The 19,090-nt window shown below is 60.3% G+C and overlaps 3 protein-coding genes across 4 annotated transcripts; all 3 read left to right on the top strand.

Annotated features, from left to right (window-relative positions):
- Positions 1-115: 115 nt before the first annotated feature.
- Positions 116-2,165, top strand: LOC117642214 (putative uncharacterized protein DDB_G0271982). The gene is made up of 2 exons (XM_034380163.1): positions 116-246; positions 1,010-2,165. Exons 1-2 carry the CDS (start codon positions 223-225, stop codon positions 1,550-1,552), a joined length of 567 nt encoding a protein of 188 aa, XP_034236054.1. The 5' UTR covers positions 116-222; the 3' UTR covers positions 1,553-2,165.
- Positions 2,166-3,429: 1,264 nt separating this feature from the next.
- LOC117642542 (calcium-binding protein P-like) lies at positions 3,430-10,511 on the top strand. Its single transcript, XM_034380810.1, has 3 exons — positions 3,430-3,587; positions 7,554-7,729; positions 9,121-10,511. Exons 1-3 carry the CDS (start codon positions 3,567-3,569, stop codon positions 9,800-9,802), a joined length of 879 nt encoding a protein of 292 aa, XP_034236701.1. The 5' UTR covers positions 3,430-3,566; the 3' UTR covers positions 9,803-10,511.
- An 828-nt stretch (positions 10,512-11,339) lies between these two features.
- On the top strand, positions 11,340-13,410 carry LOC117642334 (extensin-like). Of its 2 annotated transcripts, none has more exons than XM_034380415.1 (4): positions 11,340-11,380; positions 12,173-12,664; positions 12,743-12,962; positions 13,117-13,410. In XM_034380415.1, the coding sequence occupies exons 1-4, from the start codon at positions 11,360-11,362 to the stop codon at positions 13,326-13,328; spliced, it is 945 nt and encodes a 314-aa protein (XP_034236306.1). In that variant the 5' UTR covers positions 11,340-11,359; the 3' UTR covers positions 13,329-13,410. The 2 variants fall into 2 exon arrangements, with proteins under 2 accessions (XP_034236306.1, XP_034236307.1); XM_034380416.1 differs by having other exon boundaries at positions 13,148-13,299.
- Positions 13,411-19,090: the final 5,680 nt, after the last annotated feature.

Here is a 19,090-nt window from a genome sequence, read left to right as displayed (position 1 = left end):
CTCCCCTCCAGGGCGGCCACGACGAGGACGTCCAGGACGTCCAGGGCGTGGCGTGGCGTGACGCGGCGGGGTGGGGCGGGGAGCGCGACGTAAACTTGTTAATAAAACACGTCGCCTTGCGGAGCGTCCCGCCAGTCTGCCGATCAGGGCGCCGAGGACCTGCACGTCCAGGAGCACCACCCTCACCCCGACAGTGCCGCCAGGACTCCAGGACTCCGAACCATGGTGACGCGACTTCTGTTTGTGGTGAGTACTCGCGTACCTGCGACCAGTGGGCCAGTGGGCACGGACGCCGCGCGGGGCTGTCGCGCGAGGCTCGCGGAAAACCGGTTTTCCTACCCCCCGCAGTAGTAGGCGGAGTCCGGATTTTATTTTTCGAGCGAGATGCGATCCAGGTAATAAGAGAAGGATTAAATGAACAATTTGTGATTTCGGGTAGCTGCCTCAAATAAAATAAACAAGTGCATTTTTTTTTAAATCAACAGAAAAAGAAAACCAAGCATTCAGACATGAAAACATCATTTGACATAAAGTGTTTTCCAAAAGCAGAAATATGTTTGCTAGAAACCAGTTCCACCAGTATTCTCTGTGAAAATGTTAAGGGACAGCTCGAAGATTCCACTTCAGGCCGAGCTTCGAACCTTCGAGAGGCTTCATAAAGGGCCGTCGTACAGTACAGCCAGTGGAAAATGCCTGGACTGACGTCGACTGACGTCGGCACACCGCGACCCAGTGACATTCAGCGCTGGACTTAAGGGCGTCTTATTTAAGTGTGCGGCGTGCGATGACGTGCGGCTCGGGGCGGCAGGGCAGGATCTGCCCATTCAGTTCTTGTTCCTCTGAAATTCCGGCTTCTATTTTTTCTCTTTTTCGTGGTTTTTCATGTTTTTTTTTTTGTGCGTGTGTTTGTAAGTGAGTGTGGTAGTGTGCGTGTACGTGTGTAAGTGAGCTGCCGTGTCCGTCTCTCTCTCTCGCTGGCGGCCTGCTGACGGCGTCCCTCTGCTTGCAGGTGGCCGTCGTGGTCGTGGCGGTGGCGGTGGCCGAGTCCGACGGGGAGGCCGAGCTGGGCGGGTCCGGGGAGCGCGAGCAGGGCTGGCAGGAGGGCCGTGAGCGCGGCAGCTGGGAGGAGCGCGGCCGGGAGCGGGAGCGCGCCGAGAAGGAGCGAGGCGACTGGGAGCAGCGTGTGCGGGAGCGCGAGAGGGAGCGGGAGCTGGCCTGGCGGGAGCAGGCCGAGTCCCAGGAGGCGCGGCGCGAGGCCAAGGAGGCCAAGAAGCACAAGCACGAGCTGGAGCTGGACCGCGAGATGGACGCCGCCGTCACCGAGAAGACCTTGGCGGCCACCACCGTCCAGCTCGGCCTCACCACCGCCACGCCGCAGCCGGCGCGCACCACTGGCCCCGCCGCCGCCGCCACCACTACCATCGCCGCCTCCACCACCACCACCACCATCCACGCCACCACCGTGGAGCAGCACATCCAGACCGGCAAGCCGATCGACGACGTCCTCAAGGAGCTGCGGCGACCTAGCAGTCAGCAGCTGCGGCGGTCGTAAGCTCCTTCCCCTCCCCTCCCCTTCTCCCCTCGCCACGCCAGTCCGTCGTGCCTCCTACTGTATGGCACGGCATCGACGCCAACCCGCCACAACTACCTCACGAATCCCGACCCACCCCACCGCTCATCCCCTTCCCCCTCCCCCTTGCCTCTTGTCGCGGTTCTCACTTCCGGTGGATCTCACCTGTCAAGCTGAACTGTAAAGCTGGATGGACGGAGCGAAACGACGCCGACGACGCCGGGTTTGGGGCGCGCCGCCGGCCCGCCGGCCCCGCCTGCACGATGGGCTGCCTACCCGGCACGGCGCGCTCGCTCGCTGCAGGACGCGAAGGAGTCCGCCAGTTGTTTTCCGTCAAATAAACGCCACGCAACTGCCTGTTTCACAGCTTTGTTGTTGATCCATTCACGTGTCCAGATTATTTATTATTGTTTTTACCCGACCAATTTCTTACAGTGGTTGCGAATCAATGTGGTTACCCATCCCACGCACCCCCCACCCCTGGCTGCACGGCGGTTCCCGCGGTACCTGCCTTAATCACAAAGAACTGAAAGGAAGAAAGAATCAACGTGTGAAATTTGTACTGTTTCTATAAAAAAAGAATTTGTAAAAATAATATGGTCGTGTTATTTTATTTCTCTAATACACTGCCACATAATTTATTTATTATTGTCATAATGTAATAAAGTAAGGAATCGAGAGAGAGAAAAAAAAGAGAAATACTGTAACTCGTCGTTTTGTTTCGGATCATGATACCAGAAGCATCCACAAACTTTCACAGACCATAAGAACCCAGGGGGGATTGAGGAACTAGCCATCGAACGCCAGAATTTCCAGGAACTCATTTTTGACAGTTCTTCTCGTTTTTGAACGGAGTCGTGACACGTCCCGTCCGCGACGGATGACGTCACAACGCGAAGTTGGCGGTGAACCGGCGGCATGGGACCGCGCGCACCGCCGCACCGCGCGTCTGATGAGACAAAGGCAGTTCCCCAGCGGACTGATTCCGAGAGTCGTTTTCGTCGCGCTGTCTCTCTCGCACCTATGGGAGACATCCCATGAGTGCGAGAGAGACAGCGCGACGGAAACGACTCTCGGAATCAGTCTGCAGGATGAGGCTGCGACGCCGACAAACACCGCTTAGCCAGAACAGTCTCTACGGTCGCACGACCATTGAACACATGAGTAGAACGAAGCGCGCATTATAACCCAATTACTAATCCCAACCAACGTCGCCCCAGAGGATGACAACGACGGGGGTGCGTTCGTGATGCCCCCGCCGGCCGCCCGGGCCACACGAGCCCCGTGGGAAATGGTCTGAAACGGTCATAAAACATGGAACTGCAGCCGTGCGTCGCTGCCAACGCCCCTCGTCACGAAGTACGAAGCACCGCGACGCTCCGCGAAGCACCCCCACGGCAAGGTGCGGGCTGCGGGGCTGCAGGGCGCACGCAACAGGCACGCGGCCCCACGCCGCCCCACGCACACACGCCAGCGGGGCAGGGCCGGCAGGGCCGGCAGGGCGGGGCCCTGGCGGAGTCCAAGGACGGGCAGGGTGGCCAACCCAAAAAGCTAAATAGTGCCGGGCGTGCCGGGCCACAGGATCAATACACCTGCACCAAAAGGGTTGGACGCTGACCGAAGCCATATTCTCTCGCTCCGCCGTGCCGATGAATAAATTTACTCGATGTTTTCTGCCGAGTGCATTTTCCGAGTTGCAATCCGCGGACTTCCCTCTCCGCCTCTCCGGCACGCGCGTAGACGGGCCTAGCCGAAGCAGTGCGCCCGTCTGGCCGCCAACCTTCCCGCCCGTCCGTCTCCGCCTGCCCGCCCGTCTGCCCGTTCCTGTCCGCCCGGCCGGCCGCGCTCCCACCCAAGCAGCCCAGGCAGGGCAGCCAGCCTCGCGGCGCCGCTGGCCGCTGGTTCAGTTGGTTCAGTTAGCGCAGGGAGTGTTCCGAGTGCGCACACTCCGCGACCGTCGCGGCAAACCTCTGTGTGCTTCTGTCGCTCCGCAAACATGAAGCTGTGTTTTGTTTTGGTAAGTGGCAGGCCGGCAGGCTGGCTTTGCTTTTCCACGTCGTCGTCATCGTCGTCGTCGCCCGCCGAGGGAATGGGCCCGCGCCGCGCAGTGGCCGCCAGAAGGAATGACGTCTAGTGTGTAAAGTGAGGTTATGTGCGTCTGGACTTTGTTTGTGGTGCGACGTCACAGCAGCGGACTGGCCCAGCCTTCTCCCCAGCCTCAGGCCGCGGCCGGGCGATGCCGTGAGGGTCAAGGCCAGGACCGTCCTCGCCGCGAGCGACAACGCCGAGGGGCGCCCTGGGGGCTGTGCGCGCCTCGGAGACTCGGAGGGCGCGCTGTGCGACGCCGTGGAGTTGGCAGCCCTTTCGGCGCCAAGGCGGCGGCCCTTCAAACGGCCTCGCGGTTCCGCCTTCGCCCGGAGCCAACGAATAAGGTTGCCGCCCGGCCGGCGCCTCGTCCCCGCTCGACGTTTCGTCTCGGCGAAGGCTTCTGCGGCGCCGTGTGGACACCCTATACCGCTCCGGCGTCGCGGTGCACCATTGTGCCGCATCACGACGCGCGCAGCGCGGCCAGCCACACGATTACCGATGACGCAGACCCATGGACGCCGACGCCGCTGAGTCGACTCTCAAGAATGCGCTTTTCATTGGACTTGTCTTCATTTCCCATCCTAATTTCCAATAAACGCTCACGTGTGCGTTGCTGACTGAGCAGCCGCCAGTCTGCAGTAATCTGTGGCGCGTCGCCGCTGTCCGCCTGCGTTCGCAGTGGCGCTGCATCGCGCACGTGCTGGGACTGTACCTCATTGATCCCAGAGCGCTTTGAATGGCCACGTGACCGTGGCGTACGATGCGTGCCAGCGCTGCCAGCACTGCGAGCGCGGGGGCTTGCGTGGGGGCGGGGAAGAAAACAGACCGCCACAGCAGTGACTGTCTCGGCGCGCAGACGCCGGCCGACGGACGGGAACCCCGTTTATTTCGGGTCCTTCCCCCTTCCCGCTCTCTTTCTCCCTCTCCCTTGGCGCCCTACCGTAATGACCAGTGCCTTACCCTACCGGTGACGGCCTTTACGACAGCCCCACTCTCCTCTTTTCGATTCGCCTGCCCACACCTTGCTTCCATTCGAGTTGCGCTGTTGGGAAACGCGGTGACAGCTTTCTCTGTTTTCGCGGGGAAAAAATGCCGATGTGGAGCGAAATGAGTTCGCCACGGCACGGCTCTCTCTCTCCGCGGCGCGCGGTGAGGACGCGGGCCAGGACCACCCTTTGGCACACGCCGCACCAAGACTGCACCCTCGTTGTTCCGCTTCAGGCTTCAAGCGATCTGACCTTGGTGCCTCCTTGGCGCAGACCTAGGCTCGATAAGGCCGCTTGACCACGCTGCCGGCTAGCTTGGCCTGCGCCGCGGCCGCGAGGCTGCTGGCCCTGCTGGCTGCGCTCGGCGGCCCCAAGCACCTCCTGGGCGCGTGGCTGGCTGGCCTGCCTGTTTCGTCGCTCCGCTGGCGTGCGAGAGAGACAGAGTGGCGAAACGACTCCACGCGATGGCTCGACTGGCGGGCTCCCAGCCGCGCTGATTCGCACAGTAGGGCCTCCATTGGGTGCGGGTGGACGGGGTGGACGCGCAGTTGGCTGGCGCAGGCGTGCTGGGCTCGGCGGGGAGGGCCAGGAGGACCAGGATGACCCGAGCGGCCCATACGGGACGCCCCATGAGTGCGACAGAGACAGAGCGACGAAACAGACTCTCGGAATGAGTCTGCGGGCTGCGCAGGGCTGCGGAGTAGTGGAGGCCAAACAAGGAGCGCGACGCGTCGGCCGAACCCGGTGCAGTGACCGCGGCGACCCTGGCCTTAGCCTGGGCCTTAGCCCCTGGCCGTCGATGCGGTCCGCGAACGGGGCCTGCTTGTTGGCGGAGCGGAGCAGCGGAGCGAGGAATAGGGCCTGATTAATCGCTGGCGCCGTGCCCCCTGCTGAAAGTCGTCTTCGTCGCTCTGCCTCTCTCGCTTTCACAGGGCTTCCCCTACTGCGAGAGAGAGTGACTCTCGGACACAGCCCGCTGGTGACAGAGCACTGCAAGCCTCCGCGACGCTGTACTCGTCTGTCAGTGATTCTGGCCGGGGCCCGTGGGCGCTGCGGCGCTACAAACGCGCCGTCTTGTTATTACACATGGCGATGATGGAGGTCAGCACCCGGGGCAGCGCGCCGACCGCCAACGCGGTGCTGCCCGCCCGTCCCCCGGGTCCCCGTTGACCGCCATTGACGGCTTATCGTCGCTTTGTTTGAACGGGGCCGCCTGTGGGTCGTCCGTCCGTCGCGCGCTAGGCGTTCGCGTCCGCCGCGGGACTTGCTCTCGCCGTTCGGTTTGGCGAGAGTTTTCATTTCGCGGAGCCGGGCTGCCGGGCCGGCAGTGCTCCGACGGCGGCGCCGGGTTCCGCTACGCCCGCCACGCCCCACTACGCGCCGCCACGCCGCCACGCCGCGGACCCGGTGACCTTGGGTGGACCCACGACCATACGAGCCGCGGCTCCGCGGCCGGTCTCAACTCTGCCATCCGCAGATGGCAGGTCCTTCCCTCCCCCCCTCCCCCGGTCAAGCGGGCCGCAGTACTGACATATCGGTAAATATAGAGCGGCTGCGCGACGCCACGACCGTCTTGTTGACGTTGAGGCCTTCGTTGTAGTCGTCCAGCCGCGGGCTGCAGCCCCCCACCCCCCGCGCCTTTCTGGCGGAATGTTTGGACAGACTTCCTCGCCACCGTTTACAGCCGTTTTATAGGTGGGATGAGCGTTCGAGGCGAGGCTGGCCAGGCCAGGGCGCTGCCCGCGAAACCCAATCCACGGCGAGCTGTCTTGTCTAGCGCCCGCAGCGCGGCGCCTTCGTTTCCGAGTAAAGAAAACATCCTGCGAAGATAGCGGGCTTCGGAAAACCTTGCTAAAAAGAGTCTGCGTGCGAGGCGGCGAGGCACCGACGCCGCGGCAGATCAAGTAGGCACGCACGGCGGCGCGGCGGCGCGGTCACGACCTCCTCCTCCAGGACGCCGCAGCCCACGGCCTTGGCGGCGTGTCCGCGTCGGCGTGTCGATGGCGAAATCAAACTGGCCGATCATTGCTCGCTAATCATGCGCTTCTCCGCGTCGCCGCGGCGTGTTTCGGGCAGCCGCCGTGTTTCGCAGTGGCGCTGCAGTCGCAGACCTGGCGGGCCGGCGGGGCGGCCAGGTGCCCCCGTTGGCCCTCGGCCAAGTCTCGTCCCGAGATGCCCGAGATTGTGAGACTGTCGCCGGGGGTTGGTTTTCGCCGCGCAGGCTGACGGACGGGGCAAACAAACGGCGTGGAAACGGCGCACGGTCGGTTTGCCCGCGCCGCCCAAGCTGGCCTCCAAATTGGCCGATCCAAAGCTGGTCCCCGTCCAGGCCAAGTCCGCGGCGAAGTCGGGTTAATCGCCTCCCAATGAGAGAGGCAAGCTTGTCCACCTGCGGGGCCGTCTCTGGCGTCTTTCCGCAGCAGAGTGATTCCGGTACTCTCTGCCACTCTGTGTGTGCAGGGGAGACACAGCGACGAAAAGTCCGCGGTGCTGCGGTGTCGTCCGCGGTTCGGACACCCCTAATCTCGCCGGCCTGGCCTCCTCTCGCTTATCTGGCCTGCTTCTCGGACGTCTTGGCGTGCAGTGCGTGGCGCGTTGCGTGGGTTTGGCCGGCCTGGTGGCTGCGGCTCGCTCTGGACCGCCCCGCCGTGCCGCGCGTTTCCCCAACGCGTCAGCGGGAACTCGCATTCTCACATGACGCATGACTCTGTCGCCGTGGTCCCCTCCCGGCGCGGGCCGAAGCCCCCACCTGGGCCCCGGGCTGCCCCGGACGCGGACCGACGTGGGCGTCAACCGGAGCGCCACCTCGAGGACACTGACCGTGCCCAACATCAGCGGGCTCCATTGGTGGGCCTCGCGCGAAAAACACGAACCGTTGAAATCAGAATTAAATGTATTTTATTTTCCAGTTGGCTGCCGCGCTGCTGGCGTGGTGCGCCGTGGACGCGCGGCCCCAGCCTGGCACCACCAAGAAGGAGGACCTGGACGGCATCGGCGACGACCTGGAGGACTTCCTCAAGCACAGGGACCAGAACAATCACCGGCTGAGTGAGACGCAGAATGTGTACAACAACAACAGAAATATGTGAGTACCCCCCGCTGTATATACTTTGGTGGCGGAAGGGTGCGAAAGGGGATTCCGGCGATACCCCTCGCGCGGAGTCCACTGGCAGTCCCTCCCGCGTGGGGTAGCGACGGGCCGGTCCCTTGCCGCTGATTTCGGGCTTGTGGGAGTACACTGTACACTCCCCGCTAAAGCGACGCGTCGAGTAAATCCCCTACCCGCGCAACCGCGCTTGGGGTCGGCCTGCCTCGGACGCGGCTTCTGTCTGCTTCTTGCCAGTCAAAGCGACTCCCGAAACGCCTGTCTGTCTTACCGCCTGGCCACTTCGCCAGACTTCGCTGCCCTCTCTGTCTCTCTGCCCAGCCTGCCTGCTTACAGTGTGACTGCCTGCCGACGTAGGGGTTGCTTGGTGGGGCTGTCTGTCGGGTCTGCCTGGTGGCGGCGGTGCGCCGCGGTGGGGGTGCACGGGTCGCATGCTGACCGACCGGCGGGGTCGCGGCGTCCTCCAGCGGTTTGTCGAGACTCTCTCTCCAGGACCATGACGTGCTTGTTCCAGCTGGTCCAGCAGTCCGAAGGGCACGAATGGCTCGCGGCGTGGCGCAGCGAGCGCCCTCCAGCCCCACGCGACTGCACTGCTAGGGGCCCTGTGTGTTTGGCTGCTGGCACAGACCAGGAGCTAGTCCGCGCGCCCGCACTCTCTAGATTTTTCAATCCCCTGCAGGTAAACTAAGACTTGCATTTGATTGCAATTATTTTTTTGTTTTAGCTTTAGTTAACGTTTGTGCGTGTCTCGTTCTTATACTGTGATTTTGTTTTTTGCTTGGATAGATTTCTTATTCTGCTGTTTTGAGTTTCTTAACATTTTTGGAGAGCTTTGTTGGATTATTTTCTTCCTTTTTATTTTGGTCTGTGCCTGTACCACTCCGTGAACGATTCTCGACAGGTTTTATGGATTCGGTGACGGGCCATACGTGGATTCGTTTGTCGGACGGTTGCTCCCTGGTTCTACCGCTTTTCGGATCGCTCTCGATCGAAACATTCTGGAGAGGCTTCGATCTTCCGGGTGACTAACAGCTTTTCTAAACGCTCCCCTAATTTCTTTTCTTCCCGCGAGGTGGTTTCACTCTACTCCCACACACACCGCAAAGACGGTTGCTGGTTTTCCCAAGGGACGCCCTGGAAACCACCTATGTCTTTACTATAGACTCCCTGGAAGAACCGGAACCATTTTTACCCGCTGCATCTCGTTTGCATGTCCCGACTAGTTTGAGCATCTTTCCTGGCTTGGAACGGCATGCGCTTATCAAATCCATAAGACGGACCTGTCAGGCCTTTTCTGTTGTTTGCTTTCGTTCGTCTTGGCTGGAACTTCTGTCCCAGTGACTGACTAACCCCCACTCGTCGTGTTCCAGGAAAAAGCCAACGTCCGGGGGCTCCGACATCCTCGGCGACCTGCTCAACGGGTTCCGAGGCAGCCAGGGAGGATCCGGCGGCCTGGGCGGCCTGGGCAGCCTGGGCGGGTTCGGCGGCCTCAACACCAGGCCCTCCAACCCGCCCTCCAGCGTGCAGTACCCGTCCAGGCCCGCCAGCCCACCCTCGGGCTCGCGCTACCCGGCCCTGCCCGCCGACCCCGCCCCCTCCCGGCCGGCCAGCTCCCAGTACCCCAGCCGGCCTGCGTCGCCTGCGTCCAACGTGCCATCTTACCCCAGCTACCCCAGCGGCGGCTCCGGCAGCCCCGCGGGCGGCGGCTGGGTCGTCCCCGGCAACACCGCCACCGCCCCCAAGGCTGGGGCCTCCTACCCGAACTACCCGTCCAGCTACCCGTCCAACTACCCCAGCTACCCTTCGTACACCAACTACCAGCGCGGCAACCCCAACCCCTACCCGGGTTACCCCGCCTACCAACAGCCCTCCTACCAGCAGCCAGCCTACCAGCAGCCCGCCTACCAGCAGCCCGCCAGCTACCCCGGCTACCAGCCGACGTACGCCGGGCCTCAGTCGGTGCAGCGCTACGACCCCCGCAACCCGCCGCCACCCCCAACCAAGAGCACCGGCTCCAGCATCTCCAAGTTCTTCAAGAAGATCTTCTCCTAAGCTGGCGTTTGACCGTCTGTCTAAAATTGTTACCAGTGATTTCTTTAGTCTTGTGATTTGGGGGCCAATACTATTATCAGCAGGGTCGAAAAGGAAATACTAGCCTCTGCCTCCGCCGACGGGGCCAATGCACGCTCTCTTGCCAAAGACTCTACGGTGATTCGTGATTCCGGCGCTGGGAACTAGTTGAGATTTTCTTCCAAAGTTCCTCTTGTAATTTGTTTTGTTCTTTTCTCCTTTTTTTTGTTATTGATGGACATACCTACATACGTTCCATGTCGTGATTGCCCATGTGACTGCAAGAGAAACGTTTTTCACGCCGCTTCAGTTCACATGGTTTGTTTCTGTTTTTTACCAAAAAATATTTGCGTAAGTGTGCTGCTTGGGTTTTGAATCTCATCTTGCCTCAGAAGTCTCTCTTACGAAAAAAATAATAAATTTATTGCATTTAAGAGAGTAATCTTCCACTTTGCAATATACACAGCAATCATGCTTTAATTTTTTAAATATTAATAATTCGATTTGAGCGTTTTTTGTGATATTTGAATAATCAAAACGTATATCGTTGAAAGATGTAACACATCTGTGACAGTGGACAAGCAGATGTGTTTAGGCCGTAAGGAATTGTCAGTACGCGGCAGTGTACACACTGATTGTAATATACTGTATTTTACTTTGTACACAAATAAAAGTTAAAGACGCTATTTTAGAAAATGTTTTACTTTCTACACCCGAAAGATACCATCCCACATGACAGCGATGTAGAGCATTCAACACTCCAGAGCAATTTCAAAACAATAATAAGAACAGCATCAATTAAAAAATAAAAGTCACATTGATTGGGAATTTTGCAGTTTTTTAAAAGCTCGATGCTGCGCTGCATCAGAGAGGATGCCGCCACTACACTATTCGCCAGCTTTGACAATGGCGGCACCGCGTCGTTGCGCATCCGACGGCAACAAGAGATGAGTTTCGAACAGGAAATTAGTCACGTGGCGGTGCAGATATGAGCCGGGTCGCCAATTGGCCGTCAAGTCCTGATGATTCGGTTCCTCGGGGCGTTCCGAGAAGGCGTTCCGAAGGACGCGGGCGTTCCCCCGGTGGGGCGGGGTGGGGGCGGAGGTCGTTCGCACGCGACTCATCGCCGAGGTGTCCGGCAGCTCGACGGCCAAACGGGGTGCTAATTGACTTTGCAAACGGCGGACGATTCTAGGAGCACATGAAGTGGCGGACACCGCGGCAAAAGACAAAAACTGTTTCCCCTCGGGTCCGGAAACATTCCGTTGGGTCACTGAACAAACCGGCCGTGCCCCCAGACTGCGGGGGCCGTCGGGAAGCACGCTGACGCCGGGACACGCCGCGCACGCGGGAAACACCTCGAGGATGTCGCCGAAGCGTCCGCCGCGCCGCCGCGTCGCCGCCGGCCGTTCACAGTACGCCGCCAAAAGGAGGGGGTTGGGGCGGCCCGCGGCCCGGCCTGTGCATACACATGGGAGACTGCTATAAGTGGGTACTCGCGGCGAGTCGGACCAGACAGTCCTTTCGCAGCGAGGCGACATGGCCAAGACCGTGGTCCAGGTGAGAGTGCGACTAGTGCGACCAGTGCGAGAACAGTGCAGTGCCGCGACGCTGGCCGACGCGTGGCGAGGCGCGAGGCGCGTGTCCTGGGGCGCCCCGGCCGCCTCGTCGCCCCAAAGGCCGAAATCTCCGATGGGCCATTCCTCAACTCCTCCGCGCCCGGGCCGCCGCGCGCTCCGCTCCGCTCTCCGCGGCGTGGCGGCTTGGCTGGCCTTCCCGGCGGAGCGTAGATCGAGACGCGGGACGCGGGCCGCGACGGCGACGCCCACGGGTCGGGAAGCCAGCAGGCAGCCCGGGGAATTACATTGTGTGGCCGGTCGGAACTGGCCTGGACTGATCCGGCTCGGCTCGGCTTGGCGTTGCTCGGCTCGACTCAGTTAATTGTGCCAGTACACTGTGATCGCCGGCTACAAGCCGCGCACGCAGAGCGACCGGAATGGCTGGCTTAGAGAGCGCCGTGTAGGCGGGCAGGCCCGCAACACGCCGGTGCGTGGCGGGGCAGGCTACCCCGAGATCCGCAGGCTGAGAGGCGCGAGGCGGCCGCGCCGCGCCGCGCGTGGGGTATCGCCGCTAGTCTCTCCGCAGCGAGGGGTATTGCCGAAGTGTGTAGTCGGTCGGTGTTAAGCTCCGCCAAGGCTGAGCAGACCCAAGCAGACCTCCCGCCGCGCGGGGGACCGGTTTCAGTTGCCTTCGGCAGTACCGCACGGTGGCGGCGGTGCATTTGTGCATTTGAATGGACGTCAATGAGACTCCCACGTAATCACGATTTTGTGTCGTGTTTCCTCTTCGCAGACCGCGCTGGCGGCCTTGCTGGCCTGCTCGGTGCTCGTCCCGGCGCGCTGCGCCGTCGTGTCCCTGGTGGACGTGACGGGCACCACCCCGCGGACGCTGGCCGACGAGCCGGGCGTGTCCTTCGTCGGCTACCAGGAGCCCCAAGCACCTGCCCGTCGACCCGGCGTCGTCAGCCTGAGCGACGTGACGGGGCTGACGCCGGAGCAGCACGCCGCGCTGGGCGGCAACGCGTACACTGGCCTGCAGCAGCCCGGGTACACCGGGTACACCGGCACCGTCAACCTGGTGGACGTGAACGGCGTGCCGCGGCCGCACCAGGGCGGCGTCGTCAGCCTGACCGACGTCACCGGCGTGGCGCCGCAGTACCTCGCGCAGCCCGCGCCGCCGCCGCACCCCCAGCCTCTGCACCCTGAGCAAGGCTACGACCCCCAGCGCCCCTACTCGCCCTGCTACGTCCCGGGGGCACACGCCTACACGCAGCCCCAGCACCCGGTAAGTCTCCGACTCTGTCGACGTCGAGTTTTTCCCGCTGCCTGCGTGACGTCCGCGCTCACGCACTTGTTGGCGCAGGTGAGCGCCGTGCACCAGGGCGGCGTGCGGCTGCCGCGGTCCAAGCGCTCCCCGCAGCACGGCGTCGTCCGCCTGTCCGACGTGGCGGGCCCCGGCGCCGGGCGCTACCCTTCGTACGGCCCGCCCGCCTACGTGCGGCCCTACCCCTACTACAACTACGGCTACAGCAGCTGGTACCGGCCGCGGCCCTACTACAGCGTGCTGCCCGTGCCTTGCTTTGGTAAGATTCATCCCTACCCTCTGGACTAAAACTGTCTACCTTGGCCGGCTAACATTCTCTCGCCTTCCCTTCGCTCTTCATTTTGGAAAATATTTGGAATTTCGTTTATGCAAAATACGGCTGGGACAAGGGGAGAGAATGTTTTGCTGTGTAGATTTAACCGCTGACGGTTGGGTGGCGCGCAGGCCTGCTGTGCCTGTGACCGTGCCGCAGCGTGACCAGCGTGACCAGCGTGACCGGGAGCCCCTGCAGCCCGAGACACCCGAGTGGCCCCAGCCCGCGACCCGGCGGCCCGGCCCCAGCGAGAAGCTGGTCGAGCAGCACTCCGACGACATCCCCCCGGAGTTCATCCGCCGCCGACGTTGAGAACCCCACCGCCAAGGACCGACAACACCAATAATTTATTTCCCCAACTATTTTTGTAATAAAATAAAACTGAAAACCGCCAGAGCTTCGTTTTCATTTCCTCCCATGATGTGTTCTGTGGTCGCGCCTGGCGCGCAGGCAACCCAGCGTACGCGCACTCACACTCCCACACTGGATGTGCCTGCAGTGTAGGCAACCCATCCGGCACGGCGGCGCCAAAACTGCCCGTGTCATTCCCCTCCCTCCTCGCTCCCCTGCGAGGGATTACGTGGGGGATGTGTGCATAAGTGTGTGTGTGCGTGTGTGTGCGTCCACACTGGCGCGCTGACAGAACAACAAAAGCCACAAGCTGGGGCGCTGCGCGACCGATCAGCCGAACCAGATCCAGAATGGAGAACCGAGGCGGATATAAGTGCTCCAAAATCCATACACACACCGGCAAACTTTAGAAGAAGAAAAAAAATATTTCAAGCAGAAATTAAAAGAACAGCACACAGCCTTCGCACATGAATAAAAATTAAAATGGGAAAGCTGTATAAATTCGTCGAGAATCGAACCCGAGACACCGAGGGAGAAGCAGGTGACAGACCAGCGTCGCAACCAAGTGCGCTATTGATACCCCACTAACGGGACTCGCATGGTAGCGGTCACACGACGACCGGGGGACTCTCTCTTTCGCTCACGGGTCCGGAGTCGGAGTCGATAGGGGTGGGATTGTGGGATCCCCGGAACTACAGTCGCGGGGCCGCACGGCCGCATGATCTTGATATCAAGCGACGGCCTGCACGCCGATTCCGAGAGTCGCCTTCGTCGCCCTGTCTCTCTCGCACTCATGGGGCGTCCCGTGAAGGTGCGAGGGAGACAGAGCGACGAAAACGACTCTCGGAATCAGTCTGCTGGGTGGTCGACGCTCATATGACGCTCACATGACGGCGGACGCGCGAATCCGCGAAGCATTATCGAGACAGCGCCGAGTTTTAATCCGAATCGAGGAATGGCGACGTGGCGCGCAACACGACCGTCGCTCTGTCTCTCTCGCACTCACGGCCGGGGCGTGCCGTTCAGGTGCGAGAGAGACAGAGCGACGAAGACGACTGTCCGCAGGCTCGGACTGGCTTCTTGACCAACTTTGTGAGGCTACCGCTCCCAAACTAGTTGTGGTCAACGTCTTCCCGATACAGGGCATGAAAGAGTAGGGTCTTAAGAATACTAGGACGTCGAGGGAGGCCTTTTACGGCGACTAGATTGGACACAGTAGCCACCCAAAGTCAGCAAAACCAGCAAATTTCCGAGATTCGACCACTTTTTGACCAACTTGGTCGGAAAATCGTTGCGGTCAAAGCCAAAATCGTTGTGGTCAATAGCCTTCCCGTACAGGGCATGAAAGAGTAGGGTCTTAAGAAAATTAGGGCGTCGAGGGAGGCCTTCAACGGCAACTAGATTGGACACAGTAGCCGCCCAAAGTCAGCAAAATCAGCAAATTTCCGAGATTCGACCACTTTTTGACCAACTTAGTCGGAAAGCCGTTGCGGTCAAAGCCAAAATCGTTGTGGTCAACGTCTTCCCGATACAGGGCATGAAAGAGTAGGGTCTTAAGAATACTAGGACGTCGAGGGAGGCCTTTTACGGCGACTAGATTGGACACAGTGGCCACCCAAAGTCAGCAAAATCAGCAAATTTCCGAGATTCGACCACTTTTTGACCAACTTGGTCGGAAAATCGTTGCGGTCAAAGCCAAAATCGTTGTGGTCAACGTCTTCCCGATACAGGGCATGAAAGAGTAGGGTCTTAAGAATACTAGGGCGTCGAGGGAGGCCGTTGACCGCAATTAGATCGGACGCAGTGGCCGCCCAAAATCAGCGAAAACGGCTACTTTCGTCCTATAAGTATATACTAGGACTCTTTGACCAACTTTGTGACGTTACTGGTCCCAAACCCGAAAGGCCCCGGCAGATTTTTCTGCCTGTCTGCCCTGGCCAGTCCGAGCCTGACTGTCGGGATCAGTCTGCTGCAACGGTTAGTCGTAGCATGGGCCAGGCACGGCCAGACACACTGGGCAGGGCCAACAAGGTCCTGCCAGAGTCCCCAGAGGTCCGCCGCCGGCTGGTTCCAAAACGGTGCTGCGTCGCTCCGTCTCTCTCGCTCACATGGCGCGTTCCGTGGGGGTGCGAGGGAGACAGAGAGACACCCGCAGAGGCGCAAACAAGGCTCACTTAGTCGAGCAAACACGCGTGGAGCAACGCCTTTAGGGCCGAGCGAGCGTGGGGTGACCCGGGGCTGGGGAAGGAGAACAACAGGAGAAGTGACTCGGCCGGTGGAAACGGAACGCTAGCCGCAGACTGCTGCCGAGAGGCGTTTTCGGCGCTCTGTCTCTCTCGCTCTCACGGGGCGTCGCGGACAGGCGCGAGAGAGACAAGTCCGCCGCGCCCACCCTTTGACGGCATTGTTGCTGCCGAACGCGAAGCGCCCCGTCACTCTGCACTGCAGTCGCGGCAGTCGCACTCCGTCTCTCTCGCACTCACTCCCACGCAAGTTCACGGCCAAGGCCACCAAGGCCACAACGCCGGCCGGCTTCTGGCTCCGTGGCTCCCCCATGCTCGCCCCCATGGCGGCCGGCGTTTCGGGCGACGTGTGGAAAATCACGCGGACAGACTCGGTTATGGCGCCGCGGAGGGAATCGTTTGTCGCCGGAACGAATCATCTGCTAAAAATGTACAGGTAAAGAGAGATATAAATTCGACAGAGTGTGTTCCGACTCCGCGAAATTCCCGTGGTCGCGTAGTCTGCTCTGCATCCGGGAGCTTCTGCCGCTGGCAAGCCAAGCCGGCAAGTTGGCTCGCTAGCGCCCCGACCGGCAGTCCGTCCGCTCCAGTCACAAATGTCTTTGAAAAATCGTGTTTTGGGCCGACTTTAAGCAGCCACTGCGTCTGATCCGAGGCGGTATTTCGTCCTCCATCAGCGGGCAATTGGTCTTTGGACCTTCCATTAGCATGCCTTTGTTACGGAGTGCGATTATCGGCCTTAGTTTGGGAGCAGTATTGTGTCAAAGTTGATCAAAACACGATTTTTCAGACATTTGTGACCGTTCTGAACAACTTTGCGGCAATACTGCTCCCAAACTAAGGCAGATAATCGCACTCCGTAAGAAAGGCATGCTATAGGGAGGTCCAAAGTCCAATTGCCCGTTGAGGGAGGACGAAATACCGCCTCGAATCAGACGCAGTGGATGCTTAAAGTCAGCCCAAAACACGATTTTTCGCAGACATTTGTGACCGTTTTGATCAACTTTGCGGCATTTACGCAGGAGCATTACAGGCGTTTCTCGAATATTCGTCCAAATTCGGCTGCACCACAGTGCCCGACTGAGCTAGCTCTCCATTGAGACCGGAAAGTACCCGAGTGCTGCGGACTGGGCCTTGGGGCTCGGGGCGGCCAGGTCGGTGAAAGTACCAAACAAGGCGTGTAGTGCACATGACTCACGCACGGCAGCCCCCGCGGCAGACTCGTCTTCGTCGCTCCGTCTCTCTCGCACCAGTACGGGACGCCCCATGAGTGCGAGAGAGACTGGGTCAGTCACCCACGCCATTCAGAAGACGAGTCGCAGGCACCAGCGACCGCTTGCTTTTATTTGTGAATATTGGAAAAATGAGAGCAAGTGGCGAGGCAAGTGGCGTTGTACATACAGGGCGGTATCGGCGAATCTGCGGTGGCCCCTTCAAGGGCGCGCACTTTTCGTCTCGTTATGACAGTGCTGCGGCTTGCCGGCACTTGTTGGATGCGGCGAAAAGGGCGAGCCCCAGCCCCCCCCCCCCTAAAGCCCCGCACGTGCAGTGTGAGTGCACAGTGCAGCTTGTATAGAGCGGCGGAAGTACCGGGCCGTGGTCCAGCGAGGCAGGGGCGGGGCGGGGCGGGGCGGGGCGGGGCGTGGAGGTAGGCGGGCGGCGGCTGCATCTCCGCATATAAAAGCGATGGCCAGGTGACGGATGGGCATCAGAAAGACAGCCACCGTCTCACCAGCAACATGAAGTTCATCGTGGTAAGTACGCCGCCCGGCCTCCACCCGTCCGGCAGTGGGCCGGAAGACCCGGCGCAGGCGGCCGAAACTCTGGACGCGTTCTTAGCTCCAGAGTCGCTAAACAGGACTGGAACTGAATGTGTGACCCCACCAATGGATTCCTCGTTCGGAGAGCAATCCATTGGTTGGGTCAAACGTTCGGTTCGAGTCCCATTTAGCGACTCTGGAGCTAACGCGTCCGGAGTTTTGGCCGCCTCCGCCGGTCTTCTGGCCCACTGTGCGTCCGTCCACTGCGTCGAGTGTCTCACGCCCCGCTCCCGCTCTCCCCCGTGCAGATCGCCCTCCTGGTCGTGGCCCTGGCCTGCGCCGCCCTGTGCGTGCCCCTCGACTCCGACCCCACCAACCCCGCCAAGTCGGAGGACTACGCCTCCCCCGGCGACCCCAACGGCCTGCTGCTGCTCAAGAAGAAGCTTCTCCTGGGCAAGCTGCTGCTGCTGGGCTAGACCTCCATCGCTTCCGTTCACCCCCCGCCGGGCCCCGCCATGCTGCCCACATCGTGCACCCCCATGCCCACGGCCACCCCGTGTCAACCAGGCCGTCCTCCACGCCGGAGTGCCGCCACCCACACGCCCGGGTCCTGGAGAAGGACGCCGAGAGTGACAGTGATATAGTCCCCATTTCGTTCCATGAGAAAGTCATCGTGTCATCGAGTCGCTATCATGTTTTGTGATAAATATTTGTAAACTACTACCTTCTAACATAAAAATTTAAATAAAAATCAAAACTCAAAATCTGGCTGTTTGTTCCACTTTTCCTATTATTCCGTGCTGTGGGGTCAACGCAAAAGAATGTGTGAAGCGGATTTAGGCGGATACACCTGGACGGAAATTTACCTGTGTGGCAGTGGAAAAACATCTATCCACGCTATGAAATTTGAAAGGGAAAAGAAAAAATTTGAACTCTACACCCCCTCCCCAGTCTTAATGGGGAGGCCTCCTGCTTTACTTCGGTGTTCGGGATGGGAACCGGTGCTATCAGGTACCTGGGGTTAATCCCGTCAGCGACTCTAAGCGTTCGCCGGGGGACCCAGTAGGACCCCAAAGCTCAGGCAGCTGGGTGAGAGCACCCAGTACGAAGCTCTTAGAGGGGCGGGACGTAGAGTGAGACGACAGAGAGACAGAGAGAGACTCAGACAGAGAAGAGGTTTGGTGGGAGCTTCTTGTTTTCGTAGGGTTGGTTGTGTACCCCATGGTACCCCCACTGTCCGGCGCTCCCGTACCGAACATACAGCGTTTTAGGCCAGCTTCAAAGGACTTATCATCGCCTCCCCGACAAGTCAAGGAGGCACCACCCGCAACCACACACCGGGTGGTCTGGATTGATGGATCAAATACTCCATCGCTCCAGTGCCGAGGCCAACCCGCCGAAGCGGATTGCTTTTTAGACACCCACAGCGGAGTGGCCAGGTGAATGTGACTCTGACCACTACGCTATCACGCTTGTACGTCTGGCAGCGTGTTGGACGACGGGTTTGAGTTGCACTGGGAGGAAGGCGGTCGAAAAATGTAATGAAATGATGCGATTCGATCCCCGGACCCCGCCATCGGGATCACACGACTCTACGCTCTCGGCCACCACGGCCCATGCTGAGGGGATCGGCGTGAGGTGGGTTCTTGACGCAACAGGACTCGACCGACCCGGTCAAAATTTCGCAAGAAGTTGGGGGAGTCGAACCGCCAACCCTAGT

Source organism: Thrips palmi, unplaced genomic scaffold, assembly GCF_012932325.1.
Source record: "Thrips palmi isolate BJ-2018 unplaced genomic scaffold, TpBJ-2018v1 HiC_scaffold_16, whole genome shotgun sequence".
Lineage (NCBI taxonomy): Eukaryota > Metazoa > Arthropoda > Insecta > Thysanoptera > Thripidae > Thrips > Thrips palmi.
The sequence above is the reverse complement of the archived record's forward strand: the minus strand, read 5'-3'. Positions and strand labels throughout refer to the sequence as shown.

Coding starts and splice junctions, on each gene's coding strand:
- LOC117642334 (XM_034380415.1), top strand. CDS start 11,360: ATGGCCAAGACCGTGGTCCAG. Junction 12,665..12,742: donor ACACGCAGCCCCAGCACCCG/GTAAGTCTCCGA, acceptor TTGTTGGCGCAG/GTGAGCGCCGTGCACCAGGG. Junction 12,963..13,116: donor GCTGCCCGTGCCTTGCTTTG/GTAAGATTCATC, acceptor TTTGCTGTGTAG/ATTTAACCGCTGACGGTTGG.
- LOC117642214 (XM_034380163.1), top strand. CDS start 223: ATGGTGACGCGACTTCTGTTTGTG. Junction 247..1,009: donor TGACGCGACTTCTGTTTGTG/GTGAGTACTCGC, acceptor CTCTGCTTGCAG/GTGGCCGTCGTGGTCGTGGC.
- LOC117642542 (XM_034380810.1), top strand. CDS start 3,567: ATGAAGCTGTGTTTTGTTTTG. Junction 3,588..7,553: donor TGAAGCTGTGTTTTGTTTTG/GTAAGTGGCAGG, acceptor TTTATTTTCCAG/TTGGCTGCCGCGCTGCTGGC. Junction 7,730..9,120: donor TACAACAACAACAGAAATAT/GTGAGTACCCCC, acceptor GTCGTGTTCCAG/GAAAAAGCCAACGTCCGGGG.